This window comes from Syzygium oleosum, unplaced genomic scaffold (genome assembly GCF_021117445.2).
Source record: "Syzygium oleosum isolate NSW1041296 unplaced genomic scaffold, Sole_v2.1 Sole_v2.03, whole genome shotgun sequence".
Lineage (NCBI taxonomy): Eukaryota > Viridiplantae > Streptophyta > Magnoliopsida > Myrtales > Myrtaceae > Syzygium > Syzygium oleosum.
Window position 1 is genome coordinate 19,513,743 of NW_026607487.1, and position 24,516 is coordinate 19,538,258.

The 24,516-nt window shown below is 41.8% G+C and overlaps 3 protein-coding genes, 1 long non-coding RNA gene and 1 pseudogene across 4 annotated transcripts; 2 read left to right on the forward strand and 3 right to left on the reverse strand.

The window, feature by feature from the left end:
• Positions 1-13,176: 13,176 nt before the first annotated feature.
• On the reverse strand, positions 13,177-15,452 carry LOC130137729 (uncharacterized). Its single transcript, XR_008816103.1, has 2 exons — positions 15,338-15,452; positions 13,177-14,975 (listed from the first exon to the last, which is right to left on the reverse strand). It is a non-coding gene; the product is annotated as an uncharacterized LOC130137729 (long non-coding RNA).
• On the forward strand, positions 13,599-17,425 carry LOC115668961 (U-box domain-containing protein 13-like). The gene is made up of 4 exons (XM_056309690.1): positions 13,599-13,885; positions 14,889-15,005; positions 15,352-15,804; positions 16,185-17,425. The coding sequence occupies exons 1-4, from the start codon at positions 13,613-13,615 to the stop codon at positions 17,259-17,261; spliced, it is 1,920 nt and encodes a 639-aa protein (XP_056165665.1). The 5' UTR covers positions 13,599-13,612; the 3' UTR covers positions 17,262-17,425.
• A 954-nt stretch (positions 17,426-18,379) lies between these two features.
• LOC115667053 (pentatricopeptide repeat-containing protein At5g03800) lies at positions 18,380-20,776 on the reverse strand. Its single transcript, XM_056309689.1, is given in 2 exon segments — positions 18,380-19,837; positions 19,840-20,776. Coding segments are annotated over 2 exon segments (2,163 nt in total). The 5' UTR covers positions 20,744-20,776; the 3' UTR covers positions 18,380-18,578.
• Positions 20,777-20,810: 34 nt separating this feature from the next.
• Positions 20,811-23,872, forward strand: LOC115667894 (uncharacterized; annotated as a pseudogene).
• Positions 23,347-24,283, reverse strand: LOC115667895 (17.4 kDa class I heat shock protein-like). The gene has a single exon (XM_030589425.2). The coding sequence runs from the start codon at positions 24,123-24,125 to the stop codon at positions 23,649-23,651; it is 477 nt and encodes a 158-aa protein (XP_030445285.2). The 5' UTR covers positions 24,126-24,283; the 3' UTR covers positions 23,347-23,648.
• Between the last annotated feature and the right edge of the window lie 233 nt (positions 24,284-24,516).

Consider the following 24,516-nt stretch of genomic DNA (forward strand, 5'->3'; position numbering starts at 1 on the left):
TGCAATTGGACTCTTAAAGATTGTACTGTTATCTCCATCGGTAAAACTGCTTCTTGTCCATATGTAAGCATATAAGGACTGACACCTGTGCTTGATCTTCGTGATGTTCGGTATGCCCACAACACCATTGACAATAAAACATCCCATTCTCTTGGATTTTCTCCTAGATGTTTCTTAATCAGTCCAATAACAACCTTATTAGTTGCTTCAGCTTGTCCGTTCGCCTAGGGATAATATGGTGTGGAATAGACCATTTTGATTCCTCTTGATCGTGCAAATTCTATTACTTCACTTCCAGTAAATACTGTTCCTTGATCCGCAGTAATTGACTCAGGCAAGTCAAACCGATGAATTATATTTTCTTCAATAAACTTGACCGCAGTCTTTTGTGTAATACTCTTATACGGAATGGCTTCCACCCACTTTGTAAAGTAATCCGTAGCCAATAAAATGTAACTATGCTTATGAGAAGAGGGTGGATAGATCTTACCTATTATGTCCATTGCCCATCCCCTAAATGGCCATGGCTTTATGATAGAATGGAGCTCCATAGCAGGTACATGTTGCAACGGTCCATGCTTTTGACACGAAAGGCATGCTTTGGCATAGTTGATACAATCCTGCATCATTGCTGACCAAAAATATCCATACCTTTTTAATAGCCATCTCGTCTTGATTCCTGCTTGATGGGCTCCACATATACCTTCATGTGCCTCTGCCATAACCAATTTCGCATTATCTTCATCAAGACAGCGTAAGAGCAATCCATTTGAGGATTTTCGGTATAATTCTTCTCCTAATATAACATATTTCTGGGCTTGCATCCTCAGCTTTCGATCTCTCGAATATGGATTCTTCAAATATTCAATGATGGTTTGTCTCCAATTCTCTTCTCGAACTACTTTGCTAACTGCTATCGGTATTGTTCTATGTTCAATAGAAGGTACCGACAGCGTTATAGTAGTCACGATGTCTGCCACTTCTTTTGATATTCGGTACTCAGAAGCTACTTGAGCCAACTTGTTAGCCTCGAAATTCGTGTCTCTTTTCACATGAATTATGTCGTACTCTCTGAATTGCTCTAACTGCCTCTTGGCCAGATAGTAATAATCAATCAAATTTTCATTTGAGCATTGGTATTCTCCCTTTAACTGTTTCACCACTAATTGTGAATCACCAAATACTTTGATAAACTGTACTTTCAGCTCAGTCAATATCCCCAAGCCAACAATTAGTGCTTCATATTCAGCCTGATTATTTAAACATTCAAAATCTAACTTACAAACGCATCTTATAAATTCCCCATCGGGAGAAATTATTATCAATCCTGCTCCAGCCATACTCTTAGCACGTGATCCATCAAAGTACATAGTCCATGGTAGCACTTGACTGAAGCTTTGCTCATTTTCTTCCATTTGTAAACATGGGTATTCAGTAAGAAAATCAACAATGGCCTGACCTTTTACTGCCTTGATCGGCACATATGTTAAATCAAATTCAGACAAGATGAATGCCCATTTGGCTATACGCCCTTTTATAACAAGTCGGGACAGCATGTATTTTATTATATCAGTCTTACCGATCACATGCACTGTAGTTGGCAACAAATAATGCCTTAACTTCATACATGCAAAGTATAAAGATAGACATAATTTTTCAATTGCGGTATATCTTTTTTCAACATCAGTTAGTGTTCTGCTCAAATAATGTACCGCTTGTTCTTTTCTACTTTCATTCTCTTGTGCCAACATACTCCCGATAGTTATATCGGTAGCCGATAAGTACAATTTCAGTGGTTTGCCTGCTTTTGGCGGCACTAATACAGGAGGATTCATTAGATAGGCTTTGATCAAATCAAACGTCTTTTGTTGTTTCTCTCCCCATACAAATTCGTCCTGATTTTTAAGACGCAGAAGCTGTGTCATCGGCTCCATTTTAACAGACAAATTGGCAATGAACCTTCTAAGAAAGTTTATTTTTCCAATCACCATCTGCAATTGTTTCTTTGACGTAGGATGAGAAAGCTCCATAATAGCCCTTGCTTTGTTCTTGTCTATTTCAATTCCCCTCTGATTGATTAAAAATCCCAAGAAATTTCCTGCTCGTACTCCAAAGGCACACTTGGTTGGATTCATCTTCAATTTATACTTCCTCATCCTAATAAATGCTTGCTCAAGATAATCTAGATGATCCTCTTGGGCTGATTTCACCACCACATCATCAATATAAACTTCTAAGAATTTACCGATTATATCATGAAAAATAAAATTCATTGCCCGTTGGTATGTGGCTCCTGCATTCTTCAATCCGAAAGGCATAACTACCTACTGAAAAGTCCCGATCGCACCAGGACATCTAAATTGTATCTTCGGGATGTCTTTCTTAGCAATAAAAATCTGGTTATAACCCGAATGACCATCCATCAAGGATAACATCTCATTTCCCGACGCTGAGTCTACTAACATATCTGCCATGGGCATTTGGTATTCATCCTTTAGAGTAGCATTATTTAGATCCCGAAAATCAATACAAACCCTCAGCGTTCCATTCTTCTTTTTCACAGGGACAATATTTGAAATCCACTCTACGTACCTGGCTATTTCAATAAATTTTGCCTTCAGCAGCCTTTCTATTTCCTCTTTGACTTTATCAACTACATCAGGAGCAAATCTTCTTGCTAGCTGCTTATGTAGATGAAATCCCCTCTTGATTGGAAGGCGATGTTCTACAATATCTCTTGATAAACCAGGCATTTCATGATAATCCCATGCAAAGCAATCTTTATACTTTTTGATCAGGTTAACCAACTTGTCTTTCATGCCCCCTTGCAAAAACGTATTTACATACACTGGGCGAAAACAACCAGGTTCTCCTATATCAACCTCTAATAATGGATCTTGAGCCTCCATTGTTCTCTCTTCTTTGATTAACAACTCTTCCCATTCATCAATACAATCTGAGGCTTCAACATTTTGCTTTGCCATTTCCGCCAAGTGTGTGAAGTACTTTTCACAAACTTCTTGCAATGCGAACTCGTTTTCCATAAAGAATGTGTAATTCTTCTAATGCCAAGCTTGATTTGGGGATCCATTCAGCTTTCCTATCCCCGAAGCGGCAATAAGCAAGGGACTGTGGATCTATCTTTGGTAATTCAATAGCATAACGCTCATGTAAACAATCCCGATGTTCTTGACAAATGTCAGTCCACCCGATTGAAGCATATCCCGAATCTGCCTCAACATATTCCACTTTCTCGCCATTCCAAAATGCCAATATTTGATGCAAAGTTGAAGGTACACACTGATTAGAGTGTATCCAATCTCTTCCAAGCAACAGATTATATGAACCATCAGATTCTACTACAAAGAAAGTCGTTTCAGACGACTTAGAACCTATGGTTAAATCAAGAACTACTGCCCCCTTGACTTCGGTAACTTCCCCAAGAAAATCAGATAACTAAACATTGGATGGGATGATGTCATTATCATCTTTCCCTAATTTCTTGAAGTATTTGTAAGATATAAGATTCAAAGTAGCTCCAGCATCTACAAAGATTTTATCGACAGACCTACCATTGACCCTTCCTGAAACAATCAAGGATCTTAAATGCTTTGCTTTTCAAAGGGTACCTTCTCAAACTTGATAGCTTCTTTGTAGGGAAACTGAAATTCTGCCATGGCTGTCTCTTTTTCTGAAATGTGTTCGATGTCTTCTTCCACTATCAAATTAGTTCCATACCTCGCCGGAAGTCTAACATGGACCATGTTTATCCGTATTGGAGAACCATACCTCTTCGATATCTTGGAATAGCCAGTTCGGTAACTTCTGCCATCTTTTTGTGACAACTTAGGATCTAAGTCCTTTTGTTCCACCTTCTCTTGTTGCTTTGGGTTAAGAGCTACGGTAATCGCCCCAAAATTAATTGACGTGGAACTCGAGCAGCTCTCCTTTCTCCCTTCTCATTTGAATGTGAGAGCCACTTCCCGAATCACCTGGTTCTGGTTTACTCTGATCTTTTTCATCGGGATTTCTTCTCCAAACCCAATTACCTTTCCTACTGACAGACGTGAAAGGTAAACCTTGCCTTGCTATACCTCTAGCTTGGCCACTCTCAAAATTCCTTTGTCTATTTCTCATTCGCTGGAAACGCCTCTTGATGGTTCTATAAGATGCCTGTCCTGGTGATTTAACTGTTGACCATTTTCCCTCGGGAGGGTCACACGGCACCTTAACCGTTTTTCTTCTGTGGATTTCCTGAGACATTAATAGTGGTGGTGGTGGATCATCGAACTCATCTCCCCAACCAGTTGGCTCAACTGGCAATGATGGAGGTGGATAATCGTCTGTATTTCCATAATAGACCACATAGTCAAACTTCCCACTAGGTTCTCCAAGCAATCCAACCTTGGGATCACCTTCCTTATATCGTTGCCACAAACTCTTTTTCTTTGCAGACTTTGGTAATGTTTCGTTTTCTTCATGAACTTGCGTATCCAACTCTCGAATTGGTGAGGCTAATCGAGATGAATCAAGGTGATATTCCTTCCTCTCATGCTTATGATCAGCATCTTTTCTTTCTAGCACCTGTGCTGTCTGCCTTGGGTAAATTGCCTCCTCTCTTGTTTGTACTGAAGAATTTTCGGTAGCTACAATCTCAGATCTTACCCGTGGTCCGCTTACCCTACGAACAAATGATCCCGATCGGTATCTTCCTCTCGTTCCCCTCATGAATTGGAACCTGGGAAACTCCCGATCTTGCCGAGTCAGCTCCTGGTGACAACGAGTGCAAAGTTGTTTGTTGTCATCGTCTATTGTCTCTCGTATATTAATCATGTTGATCATGTTCGGGAAAGGGTCTGTGTCTACTTTCATTAGGGCCTTGCCTTTGTCTTCGGCAAATTTAATCTTGCCTTGGCGAATTGCCTCCTGGATTGTTTTTCTAAACACAATGCAATTTACCGTATCATGAGTTGTAGAGTGATGCCATTTGCAATATCTCTTATCTACTATTTCCTCATTTGATGGGATTACTTGTCCTTCAGATAATTTGATCATTCCATCTTTCAACAACAGGTCAAATATCTCATCTAACTTATAAATATCAAAGGAATAATTGTTGGTCTCCTTAGCCTTGAACTTGGATACATCCCTTACCCTGGCCGGTTTAAGTGCTGGGCACACATACGGTTTTTCAAGTACCATAGTTGCTACGGCTATCTCATTCTCCTCTTCAGCTATCCCACCATGTTCGGTACTTTCAGCAAATGCAACTGCCTGCCGATTGTCCTTATTCGGCTTCTTATCTTTCTCCTTCAACAAGTGTTCATACTTAGAAACCCGAGCGTTTAACTGAAAGAGATCATCAAAGGCTTGTCCTTCAAATCTTTCCTTAAGGTTAAACCTTAAACCGTTAAAAGCCAAATCTGTGAACTCCTTCTCAGTGAGTGATGTTAAACATCGATTTCTGGATTTCTTGAAACGTGCAATAAACTGATCTACTGTCTCGGTACTATATTGATACATCCTAGCCAAATCGGCTACTGTTACCTCTGGTACCGTTCGGTTAAATTGAGAATGAAACTGCCTTTCCATCTCAGCCCATGTTTAAATAGAATTCGCAGGCAAATTTGTATACCAAGTGAATGCTGTTTTGGACAAAGACAATGGGAACAACCTTAGCCTTAAATACTCATTAGTTTCAGCTTCTCCACATTGTGCCAAGAATCGACCCACATGCTCCACAGTTGACTGATCCTCCTCTCCGGTAAATACAGCAAAATCTGGCTTCTTGAAACCCCTTGGATATGGTATGTTATCAACCCAATCGGGATGTGGCTTCCTATATACTGGTCTTGGCAATCCTCTCTCTGCTCCCAATTGTTGCATTACCAATTCTACGACTCTATCTGGGTTCCATGGCCTTAAATTTTGCTGGCCTAACCAAGGATCTTGACATCTAGGGTCGAACTGTTGAGGTCGATTCACCCCTTGCTGCTCCATGTTAAAATTAACAGGTAGTGGTGGCCTATAAAGAGGATTTTCTATCACATGAGGATACGGTTGAGGCGCAGGTGGTCTGATATGGTCAACATTAGGCATATTTACTGGTGGAGGTACATTCATCACTGGTGGTGCATTTGTGACCATGGGATTAACCAAATTAACATCATTTGGGGCATTTTTAGGGAAATTGTAAGCACTCACACCATTCACAAGGTTTATAGGGGTAGGATTCTCTGGCCTTGGTATAATCCTAACAGGAGGTTGAGAATTTGATCTCCCATTACCGTTATACCCCACATGAGGAAGTCCCAATGTTGGTGGGAACGATGTTGTCCCAAGAGGATTTGCATAAAAGGGTGGAACTTGAGAAGATGAACTGGGACGTGATATTACCTCATTTATAGTATTGATCACCATGGGCTTTATCACATCAGTCACATGTCGCACTATATGATTGGTAAGGTTGTTCTGCTGTTCCTCAAACATCATTTTCATCGTGGCTACCAAGGTATTATCTGGTGCCAACGCCCGGGCTTGTTCTTCAGTTAATTGCCGAGGAATGTCGGCATTCTCCTCAACTTGATTAGCCGCAGAATTCTCAGAATGTGATCCATCAACTGGATTGTTGACGTTACCCACCGGTATTCCTTCAGATTGCCTGGTTCTCACCATTTCTCCAAATCTTACCACGCCTGTCCCACCGGGCGTGCCAAAAAGATGTTCGCTCGTTTTACGACGAGGAATATCCTTCACCGAAACTTCGATTTTCGATTTTTATTAAGGTAGGTTCTGTGGCCTGATTTCTAGGAGAATTGTGGCGAAAGACAGAGTGTAACACAGGATTATATGGAATGAACTGGAAATGGATCTGAGATCAACAAAGTTCCAAGCTACGTTACAATACTCCTATGAAAGCTGTAAAGGACTTGAAAGTTAACTAAAGCTACAAGAAGCTGTAAATACAGGAAGTAAATGTGCATAGGAAACTAAAGTGCAGATAAGCTTGAGTGTTTTTGCATTGTTGTTGGTCGTGTCCTTTCCTCTTTGCTTCCTTTGAGTATTTGTATCTCCTCCTATCTTGCAACCGCTCGTCGGTTACTTCCATGTTTTCAAACTTTGAATATTTTGGCGCTTCCAATAACTGCCTTTTCTAACCACGTTTTTCCAGTTTTATTATCCGCCAAAACTTGATCTCAACCGCTAAGATGATTTGAAATCTGGACAAGTAACTTCCCATAATATGCTCGTGCTCACTATTCCCGCTTTTGCTCATAACTTCTTGCTATCGTGACTTACGTGGGGGCTGTGATTCTTCGTGTATTCCTGAAGTGTGAACCTCCCGAATTTCGGGAAAGGGTCGTTGTCCTGAGGTATAAATATTCCAACGTCCCGAACTATGACTCTCCATATTTCGGTGAATATACATATTTTCATCAATTACCGAATTCGGGATATGATGCCATTCACACTTGCTTCTCAGCATGTTTCCGAATTTGGTCCAGACGTGTTTCGGAAGATGGCTGATTTCATCATATGCCAAATTCGGCATTAAAGCCGATTCAGCACTTATGCCGATTCTTATTTTGGTGTCAACACGAGCATTGCGACTTTGCTTTTTTGGCTTCATGGTTAGAGCATCTGCCACATAATTGCAGCCTAGCTACAGTATGAACTCACTGAACCAAGCCTAGGTGGCTGGTTCCAAAAATATCTCTACTTATAATGATCACGATGCTTAACCTAAGTTCACACCATCGGTTTAAAGACATTCCATTCATAATCTCCGAGCATTAGGACTAAACCTTTTCCTTTTGGGTCCGCTCAGCGGGCTTAGATAGTTACACTTACAACAGAAGGAAACAACTAAAAGATACTCTTCTGTATTTTTCGTAGCAGTCTCAACTCCATTGGGTAAGTACGAGATTCTTGTTTACATGTCAAAACCCTAGCAGAAGAAACTCCTTTTCTTCTTGAATTAACTTACCAAGGGCAAAAAAGAAAAGAAAACTCATCTGATCTTCTCTAACATCTATACACCACCGTACAGCACTGCCACCGACACCTTGTCCCCTATTGAAATTATCTAAGTCTAGCCTCGGTTGACCCGCAAATCTTAATCCCATCTCCCCCCGCCCCCCGGGTTTATCTAGGAAAATAAAAACCTGAAGAGGGAAATTCAAGAAACATGGAATAAAAAATGAAAGAATAGTTGAGCACCCAGTTCTACTTGCAGTCGCATGCACCAGCAAAATATTCACACAGATTCACCTAGACACTGTCATATGGCATTTACTTGACTCTGATGAATTGATATGCGCACAAGGAAACCGGAGACGTGATTTCAAAGGACGCGACGCAAAAAGTAACGCCATAACACGGGAAGTTAAGTATAAGCCGTCTTCCCTTTATTAAAGACATGATATGCACACAAGGAAACCGGGGACGTGATTTTGAAGGACACGACGGGAAGATTAAAATGATAACGCGGAGAAGTTCACCATAAGCCTGTCTTCTCTTTATTAAAGACATAGATGGAAGGTTGAGATGACAGTGTAACAAAGATAAATTCCTAAGCGACAGCGTTTGCTTGGACAGCAACACTTCGAGGCGATTCTCCAGAAAAAGCTGGTAGAAGAAGACGTTTACTTGCTCGACAAATTTGAAGATTGTTCAGAAACAGGGGAAAGAGGAGGAAAAGAGAAAAGGGTGAAATGCAAGTGTTTGGCTTGACAGGAAAGGCTTTTTTTTTTTACCCCGGAAAGCGCCAACCATCGCCAAGATCGCCAATGGTAGTTTGAGATTTTATGCCTTGCTTGTTGTATGATTCCAAGGACTTAAAATCCATTATTTCCCACATCCTTCTCCAAATGTTTTTCTTTGTCTGCAGGCTTCCTCAAGCCCCCTCCTGTGCACCGAAAGTCGTTTCGGTGCACCATCTTCCTGGGTTCAACTCCAGCCATCCACGTTCACGGCTCTTGCGCAAGGGCCAAATAATGTCGGATACGAAGACTAATTTACCGAGTGATAGAGCTAGATCGCGAAGAAGTTGCTGACGGCGAGGGAATTGCTCTCGAATGTTTGACTCGTCGTACCGTTTCTTGTATTGTATATTTCCCTAGCGTCGGAATGGTTTACTAGTTCTTCGACTTATGCCTAATTATGTATTAAATTTCTATGATATTGGTATAATTTACTAATTCTTGAAACTATTGTTCAGCATGCGCAAGAGAAAAAAGCATGAACTTGGGTCATTTGGAGGAGGTTAATTGGAGGCGCCACCGGGAGCCTTTGACATGTACACCCACCTCCCCTTTGCAGCCGCCGCCGGCGCCACCACCATCCAAGGCGGAAGTCTTCCGAAAGGCGCGTCCTCATTGGCCAGCCAGACGTCCAAAAAACACGGGGTCAAATTTAAAATAAACAACCCGAAATTCCACTTCTACCCCCTCCCACAGAATAAGATCGCCAGGGACTTTTGAGCCGCTCATGCACCGATTTGTACGATCGGCCCCGCCCACTAATCAAGTAATATTTGATGCCCATCGAGTAATTATCTAAAAATATCTATAAAGGTGCGTTCGCACGTGCGGACTAAGAAATTTTGAGGAATAAAGGAAGAGATCACATGGAGTGTAGAAAAAGACGAAAGGAGGGTGCTTTAGTTTCTTTAATTAGTTTCTTTAATCTTGGTCGTGTGGAGAGATTAGCTGATAATAGAAGCATTGTAATTAAATGTCAAGTGGAAGGAAAAAAGTAAGGACAAATTTAGAAATAACATCGTATGTGCAAAACTTTGCAGGACACTGCCAACTAGGCTGCATTTATTATTTTGTGGAAAATAAATGATTCAGAAATCACTTTCCTGAAAATGACTGCTCGTATTGCTCGAATTAACTGACAAAAAATATTTTCATCATTGATAACTATTTATGCTTGAACATTTTTATGGACATTGAATATTTTATCCGTTCATTTTTTTTATTAGCGATATAAGCAATCGTTTTTTAGAAAAAAAATTATTTTTCAAATTATTCATTTTCTGCGGAACGAACGCAATTTATGAGTAAAAATATATAATGGGAGAGACAAAAAAGGGGACTGGAAAAATCCGTACTCGGGCCTCCTGTTATGATGACACGAAAGATTAGCATAAAAGATTTTCATGGGATCGTCGCCGACCGTTCCAAAAATTTAAACTGTTATCTGGAGATGTGATTTTACATTTAAATATTCCGACGCCACGTTCCCGCTCAGAACCCGAAACTAGTGTTCCTTCCCACACCAATTTCATCGACACGCAAATGCTCGATTTTATTATCAAATCTCTATCGAAAATACAAAAGAAAAAAAAAAGAAAAAGCAAGCCAAGGCTAGGAAATGATTTTCATTCCAACTCTACTGAACATTTTGCCGTTATTTAATTAACAGGGATGAAAATTTTTTCAATTGGCCAATTTTTATAAATGGTGTAAGCAATTATTTTTTAAAAAATATTTTTTAAATTACTCATTTTTCGCGAAGCAAACGTACCTTAAAAGTAAGAAGAAACAAAAAAAAAAAAAGAGAGGAAAAAGGAGAAAAAGAGCCGTGGCAAACCAGAAGAAAGCACGGGGTCCGTTTTTCGGACAAGGACCGTAACAGTAAAATCTAGGAGGCGGTCTCGGACTTTAATCTAACGCGGAATCGAGGGAGATTTAAGAATTCCATTCAACGGCCCCGCGCGAAAAAAAATATCTGACTCCTCCTCCCTGCCCGCTGCCCAGAACAGTCGCGGTCGCCGGTACGGTCAGCCTCCCCTGCCTGCCCCCCCCTCCGGGCAGATCCAGCCTCCAATACGAATCTAGCCCCTAACCCCACCGTTCGCTGCCGCTTTGATTTTTCTCCTAATCCCCGCGATTAAATTAATTAATAAACTAATTAAATTTAAAAATAAAAATAAAAAGAAAAGTCCTTCGCTTTCTCTCTCTTCTGTGCGTGGGTGGGTGTGTGTCCCTGCGAGTCCTCTTCTCGCACAGAGGACTCGCAGATGTATACGATGCTCATAACAACGAAGGCAGGGGCCGATGCATAGACTCCGAGAACTCGCCTGCACCTCCCTCCCAATCCCAAAACCACCACGAGCACCAGAGCTGCACAGGACAAGCGAAACCAGCATGCGATTCGCATCTCGCGAAATCCGAACTATGCAGAGAGAGAGCGAGAGAGAGAGAGAGAGAGAGAGACCTGAGAGGGCGAGCTGAATGAGGAGCGAAGAGGCGTGGAGGAAGTGAGGAATCAGAGCGATGGTGAACTGAGTGAGGAAGACGGAGATGCCGGAAGCAATGCAACGTCCGATCGAGCTCCGGCGAGTGTCGCGCGTCTTCTGGTCGTCGATTTCAGCCATTTTTCCTGCTCCGATTCCTTCATCTCGCCGGCAAATACTCGCACAACACCGGCTCAGACGCCATCGCAACAGGCTGAGGCGAGCGAGGGAAGCGGAGCTGCGGAAGGCAGACGAGACGAGCAATGACTCGCCCTTTTTCACTTAAGCGGAAAAGAGAAAAAGAAGGCTTGCTTTCTGACCATAGCGCTTACACAAATTAATTTTAGGGAAAATTCTAAATCAGTACCCACAGCGAGGTCATTTTCTAAAAAAAAAATTCAAAATGAACATAGTATTAAATAAGGGCTTGAAGTGCCCAATCAATTTTAAATAGGAGTCCGAAGTGCCCAATTAGTCTCAACTAAGGGTCTGGGTTCGCCGGCCGATCAAATACTCACCAGTCGGCAAGCACGTCATTGTTCCGACCGCTGGAACAGTGACAATTCGTCTTTTACCTTCTTCTTTTTCCCTTTTTCTGTTTTTTTCTTTTCCTTTTCTTTTTTTTTTTTCTCTTTTCCCTCTGCCGGCCATAGCCGGGGCCGGCGGAGGTTGCCAACCTCAGGCGGAGGCCGCCCTCGCCGGGGTCGGGCGAGGGAAACCCAGGGTCGCCCTCGCCGGCATCGGGCAAGGGTCGACCCTCGCCAGATTCGGCGAGAGCACGGGAGGATGTTGGCGCCGACCCACCGGGCGGGGCACAGCAAAAAAACCAAGTGCCGAGCAGAGAACAACAACGTTAAATTTTGCAGCTTTAGTTTCCATCCTCAAGTCCTGGCGATTCCTCCCGTGCACTCACCAGATCTGGCGAGGGTCGCCCTCGCCCGCCTAGCCCAGGCGAGGCGACCCTCGCCCGATACCGATGAGGGCGACCTTGGGTTTCCCTCGCTCGACGCCGGCGAGGGTGGCCTCTGCCTAAGGCCGGCAACCTCTGCTAGCCCCGACTATGGCCGGCGGAGGGAAAAGAGAAAAAAAAAAAAAAGAAAAGGGAAAGAAAAAAAAAAGAAAAAGAGAAAAAAGAAGAAGGTAAAAGACGAAATTGTCACTATTCCGCCGATCGAAACAGTGACGTGCTTGCCGATCGGTGAGTATTTGACCGGCCGGCGAACCCAGACCCTTAGTTGAGACTAATTGGGCACTTCGAACCCCTATTTGAGACTGATTGGGCACTTCAGGCCTTTATTTGACATTATGTCCACTTTGGACCCTTTTTTGAGAAAATGACCCCACTTTGGGTACTAATTTGAAATTTTTCCTTAATTTTATTTAGGCAGACGAGTTTTCTGAAATTAATATTGTAAGTACTGACAAAAAAATCAGTAAATAACCGTTTTTTTTGGAAAGTTAATATATTGGGCATTGTGCAATTTCAATATTTAATTTTTTTTTGTCTGCCATATTTCTAATCCACCTTACTCTCTAACTTTTGTTCTGTCTCATGCAGAGCGCAGGAATCGAACCCCGCACCTGTGATACTAGCGTCCCTACCCTCCAATCCCTTACCTAGCATGGCTGCATGTCTATTGGGTATTTCAATATTTAGTTTGATATAGCTAATTTCGAGTTAAATAGTACTTTTCTCATTTTGAGCACAAAGTTGGCGATATCGTTATCCGAATTCATTTAGTTAGGACTACCCAATGTGTGAAATACATTCTTCATATGTCTAACTCCACTTGAAGGAACTTATTGAATGGTCACCGTCAATGACATTTGAATTCGAAAAATTAAGATTGCTTATATGATTCTATATTAATTAGTATAATCTTTCTAGCTGTGAATTTTTAACGTACAATGCACCAGTGAAGATTAATTCGTAAGATGAAAAATAAATTATTACTTCCATGTGGCGCACGAGTAAATTGGCTAGTCAGCATTATTCGAATAAATTAAAGAATCGGTGAAAACAAGAAAACCTGTCGGCTTATAGTTTCCAGCTTTTGACTTGAAAAGCTGGTGGCGCCAATGAACGACGGAGCGTTCATGCTAACAGGAGTCTTCGTCTTGGTCTTCATCTTCGGCTTCATCTTCTATTCCTATAGACCGAAAGAGCTTTTGACCCTGAAAAAGACCCAAAGAGCTTCTCTCTTTCAAATGGTGTCCCGCATGGCCTGCGACAGCGATGCCCTCCCATCTCTCCAACCTTAGCGCACGGAAATCTCTCGTGCTCTGAATAAGGTCAATTGGTTCATTCCTCCAGGACTCTCGCGGGCAGCGCGTTTTCTCTTCTCCACCCAACTGAGAGAGTGAGTCATGGAGGAGGAGCACAGAGGAGCGTTGGCTCAGAGCATGATTGATGCCGTCGATGAGATAGCTTCCATCTCGTGTTACAGGGGCACGGTCGAGAAGCGGTACCGCAATCTGGCCACGAGACTGAAGCTGTTGACTCCATTGTTCGAAGAGATTAAGGACAGCAAGGAGCCAATGCCCGAAGGGACGATTGGAGCTCTTGCCGCGCTCATGGAAGCTTTGAGTTCCGCGAAGGAGCTGCTGAAGTTCGGGAGAGAAGGCAGCAAATTTTACGCGGTGTGTGCTCGCAATTTCTCTGTGATCTTTGGATAGTCAATTTTTTGGTGTAATATTTTTTTATCCTGTTGCATCCCCATTCACACTGGTTTGACGTTAAATTTCAGTGGAGTTTTTACTTTTTGGATCGACTTCTGATAAACGAGAAGCTATCAGTGAAAATTTGAGCTGAGAGTCTGCAATAGGAGCAGAGCATTGCAACTTAGCTTGAAGAGGGAGCCCCTAGAGGTAGAACAGGTGGTATTTAATACGCCTTTATCAAAAAAGTACTCAGACGGAAGCAGTGTCGTATTGTCTGAGGACAGAGGATGCAAAATCAGAGCATCGGTCTCAGTTATTATGAGTAGCATCAAATGCCAAGAGGAGTGCATTACATACTTGTTATTAATATGTTTGGACATCTCCATGTGAGGGACCCTGGAAAGCATGGGCTACATCTATTTGCTTAGCAGCTTGTGATGATAGTAGAAATTTGCCGCTACTCTTAATGGCCGAGGTTGATTTTATGGTTCTCGGTTGGCATTGAAAGACCAAAGAGGAAGGAACATATTGGCTCTTCTTGGGATTTCAGTAGCATTGCTTCTTTGAATGCCTTATGCCTCCACTGCACGAGAACATCCTGCTTATTGTAAAGTTCATGAAGGTTTAAGCAGCTTTCCAATCATTGTCTGAACCCTGGAGATGTGTCTAGCTTATGGTGGAATTGCCATTAGGGAAAGAAGGGTTGCCGGTTGGTAGTTGAAATATTCATTGTTGAATGGTCTCGTCTCTGTAAATTTTATGAAGTCTTACTCGTGCAAAGTGTCAACCAAATGTGACTCGTTTAATTGCACTACAACAGGGCTTGGATATACACTTATCTGCTGCTAAATAAGTCATTCCGTTTCTCTGGAGGAAGGATCAAAGAAGGGCCGTCTAATAAGTGTCAACGCATGATTCTTTCATGAATTTCTCCTGTTTAAATTTTGCATTTCTTAAACTGTATATTTTGCTCCTCTTACAGGTCTTAGAAAGGGAGCAGATCATGAATAACTATCATGAGGTGACCTCCCAACTGGAACAAGCTCTAAGTAGAATTTCATATGAAAACCTGCACATATCAGATGAAGTCAAGGAGCAGGTAAGACGTCATCTTCAAAAGTTTGTTCTTTTCAGTTATCTGGGACATGGTTACAATCAGACTGCATGGAGTATGTTATTTTCTTGGTGATGTTCACATAATTTTGGTGCAATCTACTTGTTGCATAGACCCTTGCACATGCCGGCCGGTACCAGTGAAAATACACCAACAAAAAAACCTGACGGAAAAATTAGCCACAGAATTGTGGACTTTATCTATTTCAAACCTTGTTTATCCCCAATTTGTACATGTTAAGAATACTTCTCTTCTAGGACATTGGAACCCTTAACCTTGAGTTTTTAGTTTCGATACTACAATCAAGAGAATCTAACCTTTTGGCTTCCAGGTTGAGCTCGTCCTTGGACAATTTAGAGGAGCTAAAGGAGGAGTCAATTCATCTGATGTCGACTTGAATGAAGAGCTCTTAGCCCTTTATTACCAGAGTAGTGACACAGCTCCGGATCAAGCTGTCTTAAGGAGATTGGCTGAAAAGCTAGAGTTAATGAAGATCGCTGACATTAAGCAGGAGTCACTGGCTCTACATGAGATGGTTTGTGCAAGTGGTGGAGATCCAGGGGAGAGCATTGTGAGAATATCAATGTTACTGGACCAAATTAAAGCCTTTGTGCAGACAGAGAAACTTGACATGGTTCCGCCTACCGGCGCAAAGAACGTTCTTCCCAGTTCCAGCGGGTCATCAGTCGATGGCAATAAAAAAACACCGGTCATCCCAGATCTTTTCCGTTGCCCAATATCCTTGAAGTTGATGAAGGATCCCGTTGTAGTGTCAACAGGCCAGGTATGTGCATTACTGGTTCTTCCTTCGCTGTGGATTCATGACGGACGTTGCAGTTGCACTATTATGGGAATCCAACTGTATCTTATGGACTTGTCAAACCAATGTATTCTAAGTCTGATGGGAGATAGTTAAAAAAGGACTAGGGAGGTAGTTAAGTATGGACCAACAGTCCTTTTTTGCCGTAGTATATAGCATTATAGGCCCGTATTAGCATAAAATTTTTAGCATTCTATTAGCATATGTTAAAAAATGCAAAAACTTCTACCTTTTGAGCAGGCTATCCCCCCCCCCCCCCCCCCCCCCTCTCGTGGGCGCATGCGTGGATATGTTTGCACATATTCACAGTCCTCATGCACTGATCACTCTTTATCCTGCTGCAGACCTATGAACGCTCATGCATTGAGGAGTGGCTAGAAGCGGGTCATAGAACATGTCCAAGGACACAGCAAACCCTTTCTAACACAACTCTTACACCCAACAATGTCCTTTGCAGCCTTATAGCTCAATGGTGTGAGGCTAACGGCATTGAGCCACCAGGACCTCCAAGCAGCTCTCGACCCACTAAAACCATCTCAGCCAGCTTCCCTGCAGAATGCGCTGAGGTTGAACTTCTTGTGCGCAAACTTGCTTCTGGCAATCCTGAGGAACAGCGGTCAGCTGCAGGTGAGATTCGCCTTCTTGCGAAGTATAATAGAGATATCCGTGTGGCTATTGCTGAAGCAGGTGCGATTCCCTTCCTCGTACACCTTCTTTCAACTCCAGACTCGCGCATTCAAGAGCATGCTGTCACTGCTCTTCTCAACCTTTCAATATGCGATGAGAATAAAGGAAATATTGTCTCCTCTGGAGCCGTACCAGGCATACTCCATGTTCTGAGGACTGGGAATATGGTAGCACGGGAAAATGCAGCGGCCACACTCTTCAGTCTCTCAGTTGTAGATGAATATAAAGTAACGATTGGTGCATCTGGTGCGATACCTCCACTCGTGTTGCTTCTAAATGAAGGAACCCAAAGGGGGAAGAAGGATGCTGCAACAGCTCTTTTTAATTTGTGCATTTATCTAGGTAACAAGGGGAAGGCTGTCAGGGCTGGCATTGTACCCACCCTGATGCAGCTTCTAACTGAACCTGGAGGCAGGATGGTGGATGAGGCACTCGCTATACTGGCAATATTAGCCAGTAATGCTGAAGGGAGGGCTGCCATTGGCGCTGCAAAGGTAGTGCCGGTTCTTGTAGAATTGATTCGCGTTGATTCTCCTAGGAACAAGGAGAACGCTGCTGCTGTTTTGGTGCATCTTTGTGCTGGAGATCAGCATCCTCTGTTAGAGGCAAAGGAACTGGGAATCATGGAGCCACTGGTGGATTTGGCACAAAATGGCACAGAGAGAGGGAAACGAAAGGCTGCTCAATTGGTTGAGCTTTTGAGCCATTTCGTTGAGCAGCAGCAGGAGGCTTAGGCGGTGCCTAAGCCGAGGTCGAGGTTCAGGTACAGGCTGAGACCGAGGCTGAGGCTGACGCTCAGCCAAAGAGCCGCCCTCGACTGCAAATGTTATTGATAATGATAGCTGAAGCTTTTCGCCACCTCTTTTGTGCTTTTTTATTCGTGATTTTGGTTTTGATTTAGCTTGTTCTGAGGTGTTCCACATAGAAAGGGAACTTACTCATCCACATAACTGTCATTGAGAATGGTTACTCAGCTTAATGCAAACCACGCCATAACATAGACACCAACTCAACATAAAATTAGACCATATAATATTCTCATGAAACTACAAAAAACATAGGTGTTCGTCACCTCAAATTTTACCTCCAGTTTTTTCAAATCATTAAATTCTTGAGCAAACATTTATCAGCGAGATACAAGAGCCAAAGCACATATTAAACATCAAAAATGGTTTTTACTCATCAAAACGAATATTTTCACACCCATTTTACCACCCCAATCTTATGGTCAACTTTTTTATCCTTCAAACCAGTTGTATGTTTTCCACGGTAATGGGAAGTTTACGAATTCTTGATTTCAATTGCACATCTCGCGATTAGAGATTGCTAGCATCCCAACACAACAAAAATCGGTTCCGAAGGAATGTCGAACAAGGGAGTAATTGTTAGTCAAATTTCGGTCAAACCTTCCGATATCCGAAAGAAAGATCCCAGAGAGGAAAACCATACCTAGAGGTCTTACAATCGAATGAAATTAACAGACCTCTAAGTTAAGATAAATAATGATTTTTGAAGGTAATAAGTTACCAAAACTACGCCCCATTCATAAACTTGAAATCTCAGATCTATGATTTTGCGATTCACCTAACAACATTGGGCTCAATGGAAAGCTCTCATTGAAAGTTTCAGGGGTTCTTTTTTTTTTAGCGTAGGTAATTTTAGCAGGTGCAAGAACATTGGGGTGTACATATTTAGCTCTTCAAAAGAACCAACTAAAAACATTACCTCGTGTATTTTTTTTTGGTCCAAAAAAAAAAAAGAAACAGCTTTTCTTCAAGGACATTAATTTTTTCTCATAATTTTTCAACTCCTGTATTCCAATTAATTAAAAGCTGCATAACACTAAAAGATGTTGTAAAAGACTTCCCTTCTTGAAAGTTGATCTGATGTTTTTTGCTGTCTTCCATCCCTTTCTTTTATTGGGAGGTATTAAATCAATTGTACATTCTACTCTTTCTTCAAAAAGCTTAAATAAATTCTATGATGCAAATATACTTAAGACAACCACAACACTTTGAGCAAAAGACGTGAGAGCATAACCTGCACGAGCTTTACCATCGGTCGTCGCACGAGCAGTGCCCACCTGAGAAGTAGTGAAATCCCGAAGCATCCCGCAAGAGTATTTGTCTATTTGTGATGGCTGATGTGTATTTCAAGAACTGATGGCAGTCCTCACAAAGGCTGATGTTCTTTACAATCTTGATGGGTTTTCCCGGTCTATTCATCAAAAGCCCGAATGCTGCAGCAAGTTTTGCACTGTGATAGAGCAAGAAATCCTTTTTCTGCTGTTCTCCAACTTCATGGAGAACAAAACTTGTGTCAGGCACATACCCAGCTTTTTGGCATTCTGAAATTAGGATTTCCAACCCGCTATAGATGTCCTTGGCTTGGGAATGGGACTTATCTCTTGTATAAAATGATATTGTCTCGTTTTTATGGATGACCCAACTCCGTGAAGGCTGTTTCTGAAACCCTTTGACTCTCATTTCTTTCCTCACTGTATCAGAGCAATGCCATCTTCCAGAGGCAGAGTACAGATTTGCAACAAGCACATAGATGGAAGGATCTTGTGGTTCCATTGAAAGTAAATGCTTTATAACTCTTTTACCAAGAATTGCATTGGAATGGATTCCACATCCATCAAGCAAAGCTCGCCAGACTGAAGCCTCTGGTTCAAAAGGCATATTGCTGATTGTTTTCTCTGCAAGCTCAAAAAATCCCCAGATTCCTAAAACACCAACAAATGATGCATAATGCTCCTGTGAAGGTTCTATATCAAATTCTGTTTGCATGGATGAAAAGAATCTACAACAATCATCGACTAAACAAAGTTTAGTATATTTGTAAGCTGATATAACTAAAAGGATGCTGATCTTGTCAGGCTTTATCCCTGCTTTGTGTAAGTTTGACCAGACTGTGAGGGCATCATCTCCCCGCTTATGTATGATGAACCCCGCAATCAAGCCATTCCATGAAACTACATCATGTGCAGGCATAATGTTAAAGACTTTTTTAGCAGAATCCATATTCCAACACTTGAAGTACATACTGATCAACGCATTTGCTACCTCTAAATCTGAAGATAATCCAGATTTAAGAACATGACAGTGAATTTGCTCACCCATCCTATCAGACCCTAGAGTTCCACAAACACCGAGCATTGAAGTTGATGCAGCTTCATCAAGAATTATGCTCCCTTCTGCTCGATAACGGCAAAATAGTGACATTGCCTCATCCGGCAGCCCATTGCGTGCATACCCACATATCATCGAAGTACATATGATAGAGCCATCCCACTCAAAAGGCCACGTTTGAACATCTTTCCAGCATCCACCATCCTCCCACAATGAGTGCACATATCAAGCAAAGCTGCTTCAACACAAGCATTTGCCAGGAGACCAAACTTGATAATAAACCCTTGCAACTGCTCACTAAGTTTCCGTGCCCCAAGCAACCTACAGGCCTTAGCAACAGTAGTTAAGGTGTAGTCAGTCAATTCCAAGCCCTCCTCCACCATACTAATAAATAAATCTAGCACTTCAAAAGCTTTGCCATTTTCACAGAGTCCTGCCAAAAGGGCGTTGCAAGAAACAGAATCCTTCTCTGGCATTGTATGAAACATATCCATAGCCATATCAATCGACCCAAACTCCCCATAGGCTCTAATCATCTCTGTCCAAGTGATAATATCCCTCGTGGCCATCTTCTCAAACAAGGTCTCCACATCATCTATGGTTCCACATTTTATATAAAATTTGATAAGTGCATTGTTCACACTCAAGTCAGTCTCCATACCAATTCTGATGGCATGAGCATGAATTTCTTTTCGTCTAAGTAAACTACCAGCATCAGTACAGGCAGTCAAAACCGCAGAAAGAGTCATATAATCAACTCTAAAACCATCCATTTGGTCCATTTGCCGAATAGATTCAAATGCCCTCTCGTACATTTGGGCCTTCACCAATCCCGAAACTACAGTATTCCAGGAAGCAATGTCTCTCTTAGGCATTTCGTCAAACAATTCAAGAACGGAATCCAGACACTCGCATTTATTGTACATACCCATAAGTGCATTCGAAACGAAAACGCTTTCTAAATAACCCGTTTTAGCCACCAAAGCATGGACTTGCAAACCTAGCTCCAACTCAGTGAGCCGTATACAAGCGGTCAGAATCGCAACGAAGCTATACTCATTTGGCTGAATACCTGAACCCATCAATCTGAAGAAAACCTCCACCGCTTCGAGCCCTCGGTCTTTGTTCCATGGAGAGGTTCCACTGTTGATGGATATTTTGTTCCATGGAGAGGTTGCCATGCTGATAATTGGTCTTTGCAGGTTGGTCCTCTCTATTCCTCCAACTTTTAACACCTGTGTAAATTAATTCATTCTGACCTGTTTTTATTTGGATGCTTGTGCTGATATCTGTGGTGACTGATTCTATGCTGATAATCATGTATATAAATACAGTATTTTTAAAAGAGATCCTGGTCGTGTAACTCCTGGACTTCCTTATCAAGTGAACTTTGTGATGGATCCATCTCTGAAGTCAGTGAGGTACTGCAAATTGTGAAGTGACTAAACATGTGATTATACTTGGTTGCGATCTATTTTTCCAATTGACTCATTCCATCCATTACTTAGCAGTAGCACATGTCATTATCACTTAATTGGCAATACCATACGTGCAGAGGAATTAAAGTTTCAGTTATCTAAACGTTGTCCGCCCTGTCTTCTTTTTCAGACTAGCTCTTTGTTGGGAAGAGTAAGATATTGTAGAATTTGCGAGGCCTATATCAAAGGGTTTGACCACCATTGCCCTGCGTTTGGAAATTGTATAGGTAATGGTAAGCTCCACTTTGCAATTGAACTCTTAAGAGACTCCTTGATATAATTATTCTTCATCATTCTTACCTATAATCATGAAGCACATTTCCTCCGCATCACATTGGTGTTGGCATCGCTATGCAGGTCAGAATAACTATTTCCTTTTCATGGCTCTTTTGGCTGGATTTCTTATCACCGAGTCTTCTTTTGTAGCCAGCTCATCTAAGTGTAAGTTTGGCTAATGCTGCCTGACTTTATCCAACTCTTTATATACATTAAATTAGCACTGGGACATTCCCCCTGGAGTTTGAGCTGGGGTCAGAATGATTTTGCAGGTGAAGTGAGCCTAGATTATGAAAGAAAATTTTTGATATTAGACCAAACTATATGCCATTAAATTTCCCAAGCTAATCATTTGCATATGTATCTGCCAGTGCTACTCCATATAAATGCTGGTATTGCTCGTTATTTGGCAGATATGCAATCATTATTTGCAGATTAATGGATGAACAGACAGAGAAATTGGTCATTTATTGCTGAGATAGTCTTAAATAAATTAGGGTATGTGAGGAGGCATCCATCTTCATCCAATCAAGGTTTAAGCAATATATAGGTTCCTGAAGGACAATTGTAACCCGGCACACTGTATTTACTCATGTCTCAGGTTAGAAACGTTCCAAAGCTGTGATACATAGGTTTCTTCAAGACAAATAAAAGTTAACTTCTGTGTACATTTAAAAAATTGGTAAATAGTTCCGCATGCTGTATACACTACCTTTGGTCAAAGAGCAAAGGTTGTTCCTCTTTTTAACCTTTCAGGCTTGGAGCTGGTCTTTCTCTCCACTAGTCATGCTTTACTTGTTAGAAATTATTCATCTTCCAGCCTTTCACGTGTTCTTTTTCCTGTCTTGTGCATCTGTCTGCTGACCGTCAGTTGCTTCTAAATCTTCAATTCCGTACCAAACTAGATTGGAGGTTAGTAATTGCAGTTTGAGCATCTTTTGAATTGTATAAAGTACAAATGGCTCATCGAATGACTTAGTGACCTTCTAAAACCATCTTTTTATGGCTTCAGAGTAATATGGAGGCAGACTTGGTCATTGGTGGATTGCTGTTTTCTCTGCTCCAATTGATATGGCAGGTCTAATTTTTTGCTTGTGTGCAAGTTTCTTATCAGTAACTTCTTGCAACATGTAATGGTATTGTGCGAGCGTATAATTTGTTTTTGTCGTGCAGGGTATATTCTTAATGTAGCATATATACTGCATATGTTTCAACATTAGAACTGATGAGTGGGTAAGTGCACAATCAGTGGGGCACTTTCTCCTGAACATATTTCTTTTTACTTGGATGAATTCTGGAGTACGCATCATCCTGGCATGCATCTTTTTCAGATAAACTGGACGAAGTATCCAGAGTTTCAACACAAAGTTAAATCTGAACAAGGTAAATTTACTTGCTTTTCTTATTCCATCAGCTCGATGGTTCTTCCCAAACTTTTAGAGAGAGATTCTTTGTTTGTCTTAACTGTTTCATCATTTGCTTATCTAGGGCAAAGTTCTACTAACTTGGCGTTCCGGAACCCATATGATAAGGGCATCCTGGGGAACATTAGAGAGTTCCTATCATAAAAACAACAGATAACCTATGCTTCTCCTGACGATGGAAGCACAGCAACGTAAGTCACCTGAATTTGTTGCTCTTACTGCAATTCTGATACGTAAGGAACTGTGCCTGCTTCTGACAAATTCTATCACTGACCTTTCGGGATTGTACAGTGAAGGATATTTATACGCAGTTCACCTTCTGATCTCTCAACTCATCCACTATAGAATTAAAGTAAATTTGCGCTCTTCTAGAGTTTTGTTGGTATCTTATTTATTTATCAAAGAGTTGAAGTAAAAAGGAAGAGCTGATGCGGAGATTTTTTTTCTTAGGGTCTGACCCATCTAAATATGAACTTTATAATAGTAAGCTGATGGCAAGAAATGAAATTTCTAACAATACTCTGAAAATATAGAACCTCCTTTTCCAATTTTCCCCTTTTTCCATTTACTTCGTCTGTTTTATTGAGCTTGCTACATAACCTGAGATAAATATGAGGAACTTTCTAAGAACTCAAACGATTCAAGGTTGAATTATTTTCACTAAAAAAGTGATAGCTGATTACATATTTTTGGATATACTAGAACACGAGCACACAATGAAACACACAAGCAAATCATTTATTCACAACTCATAGAGTTGTGTTCGTGGCATTGCATATTGCATTGCATTAGCACAACACACTCCTGGATTAACCAGAGATATCAATGGACTTCACCTCCGGCTTCTTCTCCTCTTCCTTAGGCACAGTCACAGTGAGCACCCCATTCTCCATACTTGCCTTGATCTGGTCCATCTTTGCATTCTCTGGGAGGCGGAACCGCCTCATGAACTTCCCACTGCTCCTCTCAACCCGGTGCCACTTATCATTCTTCTCCTCCTTCTCCTTGCTTCTCTCCCCACTGATCTGAAGGATTCTCCCCTCTTCCACCTCAACTTTCACTTCCTCCTTCTTCAGCCCCGGAACATCCACTTTGAACACGTGGGCCTCTGGAGTTTCTTTCCAGTCAATTCGTGCATTCGCGAATGCTGAAGTTTTGCGAGCCGAGGCAGGCATATTAGTGAGCGAGGAGGTGAAGAGGCCATCAAGAGGGTCCCAAATGTCTAGAGAGAATGGGTCAAAGACGTCGGTTCGGCGGCCTCCAAAGATGCTGGGAATGAGCGACATTGTGATCACTGATCAGAGAATTCTGGAAAACTGAGATGATTCTGCAATGTATGAATGAACGTTGTCGGATGATTCTGGTGAGAGCTGAGCAAGGACGTGTGGTGTTTATATAGAGCTTGCACGAGCATTCTGGGTCTTGTTGGAAAGAGGAAAAGAGACATTGGAGAACTCTAGCGTCTTCAAGTCGCTTGTTCTCTCACCTAGTAAAAAGATAAAGTAGTGCTAATTATGGACCCTCAGACTCTCAAACCTTCCACCATGTTCGCGATGCATCTTTCTTTTCGTTCGTACTGATCCAGATCGAGTGAAACATTCTGCACAGGACCTGGACAAATACTCCTATTTACTTTGTGGCTTATATATTAATTATTTACTTACTGCAGCAGAAGGC